The 6,000-nt window shown below is 46.2% G+C and overlaps 1 protein-coding gene across 1 annotated transcript in view; it reads left to right on the forward strand.

Annotated features, from left to right (window-relative positions):
* The window catches only part of Serac1 (serine active site containing 1), a 44,568-nt gene that overhangs the window by 23,809 nt on the left and 14,759 nt on the right, over positions 1-6,000 (forward strand). The window contains exons 8-10 of the mRNA XM_051206133.1: positions 1,068-1,196; positions 3,845-3,958; positions 5,297-5,459. Of these exons, the coding sequence (XP_051062090.1) occupies positions 1,068-1,196; positions 3,845-3,958; positions 5,297-5,459 (406 nt within the window). The remainder of the gene's footprint in view (positions 1-1,067; positions 1,197-3,844; positions 3,959-5,296; positions 5,460-6,000) is intronic.

Genomic DNA, 6,000 nt, shown 5'->3' on the forward strand with positions numbered 1-6,000 from the left:
GATATTTCTCATCTTGAGCACTCTTGACATCTTCCATCAAATGACTTTTATTGGAGGAGGCTGTTCTGTGTACTGAAGGGTATTTATCAGTGTTCCTGGACTCTGCTCCTAAGACCCAAGTAGCCCCCCCCCCCAGGTTGTAACAAAGAAAATGGTCTCCAGATGTTGCTAAATATGTCTTGGGGATTAAAAATACCCCTGGTGGGGCAGGAGAGATGGCTCAGGGGTTGGTTAAGAGCACTGGCTGCTCTTCCAGAGGCCCTGAGTTCAATTCCCAGCACCCACATGGCAGCTTGCGGTTGTCTGTAACTCTAGTTCCGGGGGATCCAGTACCCTCACATAGACACACATGTAGGCAAAGCACCAATGCACATACAAAATTTTAAAGAAAATACCCGTGGTGAGAACCATGGCCAGAACCTGTAGGTGTGTTGAACATTTCCCTTAGATAATGAAGCAAAACGGCAACTTTGATGTAAACAGTCATTTGAAAAATAGAAAAGTGAATATATAATTATCACGAAAAAAGAAACATTAACAAACTCTAGGCTTAGTGATATCTTTAATTATTAAGGTGTAGCTCATTTTGAGTCAAGATATGAAGAAGTCCCTAGGTAAAAATTGAGTTATAATTTGTAACAGTCCCTTTTTCTGTTTATTTTTTAAGATTTCATTTTATATGTATGTGTGGGGCCTGCATGTGTGTGCATACACTACATGTATGCTAGGTGTCCTTAGAGGCCGAAGAGGGCACCCAGGCTCCCGAACTGGAGTGTTTGGGTGGTGTTAAGGCATCATGTGGGTGCCAGAACCAAACCCAAATTCTCTGCAAAAGTAGCTAGTGTTCTGAATTATCAAGCCATCTTTCCAGCCCTTGTAATAGGTCTGCACAACAGTGTAGAACCCAAATAAATGATTATGTATTTCCACTGAGTGCTCTTCAGATTGCAACCATTGTCCTTCCTGTACTTACTGTTTGTCTGTCTTGACTCTGACTCGTTGGGTGTTTTTTGGTACCCTCAGTTGCCAGGCTTGTGTCTGAAGACTGTCTTTGCCTTTCATTTCAGGATTCCTCCACTGAAGAGGAACTCAGACATTTGCTGGCTTCTCTACCTCAGACCGAGCTTGATGAATGTCTCCAGTATTTTACATCCTTGGCTCTTAGTGAGAGCAGCCAGAGCCTGGCTGCGCAGAAGGTTGGTTTATATCTTTTTCAGCAAATGGCTTGCGTGCTCATCCTTCTCCAGGACACTGTGCTGGGGCTAGCGTCTAGAACCTCAGTCATTTGCCCCACTGTGGACTCTGCTGTGCACTGGGCTGCGCGGTGCCGGGATTCTCAGAATGATAAACATACAGGCGTATAAGAAAGATTCGGGTTACAGGAGTCCTTGTTTTGTAGGAGCGACCTGTGGTAGTGCACCTTCAGAATCCATAGTCTGGACTGGGGTACAGCTCAGTGACAGTGCTTGCCAGGCGTGCTCTAGACGTGGGTTTGAGTCTCAGCATTTGAGTTGTGTTCTAACCTGAACTCTAGGGTTGATTATCCAGCCTCCTCTCCGTGGAGTATCACAAGAACCTTGAGCTTAGCCCATCAAACCTGCCCTCCTCTGATACAGCCCTTACCCTCTGCTCTTTTATCTCAGTTGCTTAAGTTGCAGCCTGGCGATCCCGCTCCCCCTCCCTCTCCCGCTCAGTCCTTCACGTGTACAGCTGTCAGCAGCTGCTGGCTGTGTTGCCGTGGGACACTGGTTGAGTCTGTTCACCCCGACTTTCTACAGCTACCTGCTCTTACACACCTTCTCTGTGGCGTTGGCTTCTGTTTCTCCTTTCACTTCCTCGGTGGTTTTAAGATCTCTTCCAGATTCTAGTGTCTCCCCTTTTAGGCTGCTGATTCTGGTGGCGCTGGCGTCGGCTCTCCTTGCCACTGTGTCTTTCCTTGGTTGTGGCTTTGGATTGCAGACTCACTCTTGTAGAAACTGTTTTCTAGGGAGCTCCAGGCACCATGGATGATAGATTTGTCCCCACACAGCAGGGTCTCTCCTCCTGAAGGTCTCTGGGTGTTTTCCCTGTTGAAGGAAGGAATCCTGTGGAGTGACACAAAAGTCTGTGTGTGGCAGGAATGGGCAGAGGCAATCATAGCGCAGTGGGCTCTGTTGTGGATTTTAAAAAGTTTCTATGATTCATAAGGTTGGTGGCATATTCATGGGGCAAGATGACCTTCTTCCCTTGTACATCATGGTTGATAAGCTCTCCCCTTTACAGAATTTATCCCTACGGTTAGTCAGTGCCCAGATGCCGTGTGGGTAGATGCCCTGGTGCCTGTCTGTAGCTTTAAGAACATTTAGCCACAGACGGGCTTCCTGAACATCTGTCACTTGGCCTCCTGGTACCCAGACCCTCTGCTCAGGGACCATGATGGGCCCGACAGTCTGCTGTCTACGACGTTTTGTTAGTTTTAAATTGAGGTTTCGCACTGAAGGCGGGGCCAGTGTCTTACACGAAGCAGAGTGCAGGGTGCAGGCTGCCTGTAGGAGTCTTCTTCCAGCTCCACCAACTCCAGTCTGTCCTCTCTGTAACACTTCCTGGCCCTTTCCTTCTCCCACACCCTCCCAGAAGGGCATTTCCAGCCCTTGCTTCCTGTGGAAGTCTCAGACGTAACCCCCCAGAAAGACCGAAGAAGGCTGGGTCTGCACTGAGCTCTGTCGAGGGCTTAGTTGGCCTTCACCCTCGCTCACCTCTTGGGCTCTGTGCTGTCTCAGTTCCAGCACCAAGGTTTCTCTTCCTTTTTTCCCCCCTTAGAGCTTGTCTGTGTCTGGCAGCATTTGAAACATCTTAGACATTTTCCCCAGAAGCCTGAGGTTTCAGCTCATCTTCCTCAGGGTACCCTGTGCCGCCTAAAGCTGTCCAGAGGCTTCCTCTACATGGCAAACGAAGCCCTGTATGTTGTATGTTGGAGGCATACAACTGTTTACAACATAGACTATTTACCAACATGGTTGCCTTCAGGTCAGAGCCAAGGGTAGCAGAGGAGACAGTTGCAGGACACAAAGCCTGTCCAGTGGCAAAGGCTGTGAAAGCTGTGGAGTTCTTCACACAGGTCAGAGGGCAAAGCTGGGCTACAGTCTCATCTGTCTGTGGACCGTGCTGCTTGTGAGCACACGATGCTGCTGGATGCGCGCGTGCGTGCGTGCGTGCGTGCATGCGTGCGTATACAGGGGTCAGTCAGTATCGGGGATCTCTGGCTATTTCTTTCCACCTTAATTTTTGAGACAATGTCTCGCTGAATCTGAAGCTTGCCAGTTCAGCTGGACTGGCAGGCTAGCGGGCTGCAGGGATCAGGGCATGCTTTCCCTCCCAGACCCAGAACTGCGCTAACAGATGGGCACTCCCTACCTGGTTTTTTATGTGGGTGCTGAGCAGTCTCCTCAGCCCCGGAGCTACACATAGCTACACGTAGTCTCTCACGTGAACTTACTTACAGTTAGGAAGAATTAAAAGCCACCATATCTTTAATATTTTTATTTGCTAATGCTTTTCCATTAAACATTTATTATTATTAGGTTTTTAGTTGACTCTGCTACCATAATCTGTATGAATTAGTAAGTGCTGAAGGAAATGATTCCAGAACACTTTGAATTGGATAAAGAATTGACTTTGTAAGGAGAGGACAGGAATAAACATAGGAAAAGTTGTCAAAATTGCCTGATGTGTTTTCTAGTCAATAAGCAATAGAAATTTGCATAACATTCCCTCTAAGCTTCCAAAGTATCTTGAGATATGTACATATTTGAAACCCCTAATTTGTATCTATTACACAGATGTAAATACTTTGTCTTAACTTCAGGGAGGACTGTGGTGCTTTGGAGGAAATGGACTTCCGTATGCGGAAAGCTTTGGCGAAGTTCCCTCAGCCACAGTGGAAATGTTCTGCCTAGAAGCTATAGTAAAGCATTCAGAGGTAACTTGCATTCCAAAATATGGCTTTCCATAGTTACTTGGACACAGATTTAGGAGAGGGGAGAGGATCTTGGAGGAGTTAGGGGAGGAATAAAGCAGTGAATATGATCAAAATACATTGTGTGCAGGTATGAAATTCTTAAAGAGTTAATAAGAATATTATACTTTTTAAATTCCACTTTTAGCCAGGTGGTGGTGGTGCAAGCCTTTAATCCCAGCGCCTGGGAGGCAGAGGCAGGATCTCTGTGAGTTGGAGACCAGCCTGGTCTACAGAGCGAGTTCTAGGACAAGCTCCAAAGCCACAGAGAAATCCTGTCTTGAAAAACAAAACAAAAGTTCCACTTTTAACTGTTAGAATTAATAAGAATGATTTAGACCAACATATTAATAAGAATGATTTAGACCAATACATGACTTTCATTTTTATTACATATTTAATTCTTAAAAATTTTTATTATATTAATTTTGTGTATGGATGTTTTGTCTGTGGACTATGTGCATGCCTGATGCCCTTGGAGGTCAGAAAAGGGCATTGGATCCCCTGGACTTACAATGATGAGCCACCACATAGGTGCTGGGAATTGAACCTGGGTCCTCTGTAGGCATAGTAGCTAGTGCTCTTAACCACTGAGCCATCTCTCTAGTCCCTTATTACATATTTTAAACAATTCTTAATTACATATAAAGGAAGCAGCATTTGTCACGTTAGATTGATTTGTGCTGTCTTACTCTTTGCCCAGATTGTTTTACACAGCATCAGATAGTTAGTTTCCTTATTAGTCGGAGAGGAGAGGGAAATATTAGATTGCTGTGCAGCTAAGTTATAAGGTACTGGTAATTACTAGGCATTTGGCATCATGGTTGTCACAGTTTGCTTATTTGTTAGACAGGATCTTGCTATGTATCCCTGTGTAGCTGTGTGCAGCCATGCCCAGCTATAGTTGGATTTAAAAGGGGAGGGTAGTAAATGCCTAGTGGTACCCACAAGTGAAGTATGAGCATCACCTGGGAAACATGCTAGGCACAGTGTCCCGTTGCCCATGGTGTTTGAACTAAGCGGATCTGGTGTGGAGTGCCGGGATTTGCATTTGCCACTGGCACCCTCATCCACATCTGCAGAAGCGCTCTCCTCCAGGTTCCGAGCTCGCCACAGTAGCCTGAGAACATTGGACAGATGGAAATGCACGGCTGTATTTAGTCATCTTTGATTCCCTCCTGTGGAATGGAAACTAGTCGGGAGGAAGGGACTTCAGCATTGCAGCACAGGGCGGGACGTGGGAACTCACCCTTTGAGGTGTGAACAGTGCAGTGTAACGGGAGCTCTGTTAACCTGTGCTAGATCCCCTCACACTGTGACCACATTGAAGCAGGCGGGGGATTGCAGCTACTGCAGAGGCTCTACCAGCTTCACAAGGACTGCCCCAAAGTACAGAGAAACGTCATGAGGATCATCGGGAACATGGCCTTGCATGAGCATCTTCACCCTGCTATAGTGCGCTCAGGTAACGGCCTCGCCTCATGCCACATTCAATTTTCAGTAGACTTAACACTCCTGGGGTTTGCTTGGGTCCTTTACACTATGTTTGGGGCGACAAGGGATTGCCAGGGTTGTCAATGTTCCACACTGAGGAGTTAGCATGTAGAACCATCGTAGGTGAGCAGGCTTTGGCATGAAGATTATTGAAATTGTTGTTGATGTGATTTAGTTAACAGGAGGCAGACAGAAGAGACCCATTGTAGAGCCGATTAATTTCCTCTGCAACCTGTGAGCCACCTGTGAGGAGACACACATCTCCCTCCTTCCCTCCCTTCTAGCAATATGAGGTTTATAATTTATTACTGTACTTACTAAACCAATGCTAAATTGTCTTACCTTTGGCTAGTGAGGCCCAAAAAACTGATGCACACACATATCATACATGTGATATTGTGTGTGTGTGTGTGTGTGTGTGTGTACACACACTCTGGTATTAGTTACTTTTCTGTTGCTGCCATAAAACATCATGGCCAAGGCACCTTAAGGAAGAGAGTTGGTGTGACTCA

Source organism: Phodopus roborovskii, unplaced genomic scaffold (assembly GCF_943737965.1).
Source record: "Phodopus roborovskii unplaced genomic scaffold, PHOROB, whole genome shotgun sequence".
In the NCBI taxonomy this organism is placed as follows: Eukaryota; Metazoa; Chordata; class Mammalia; order Rodentia; family Cricetidae; genus Phodopus; species Phodopus roborovskii.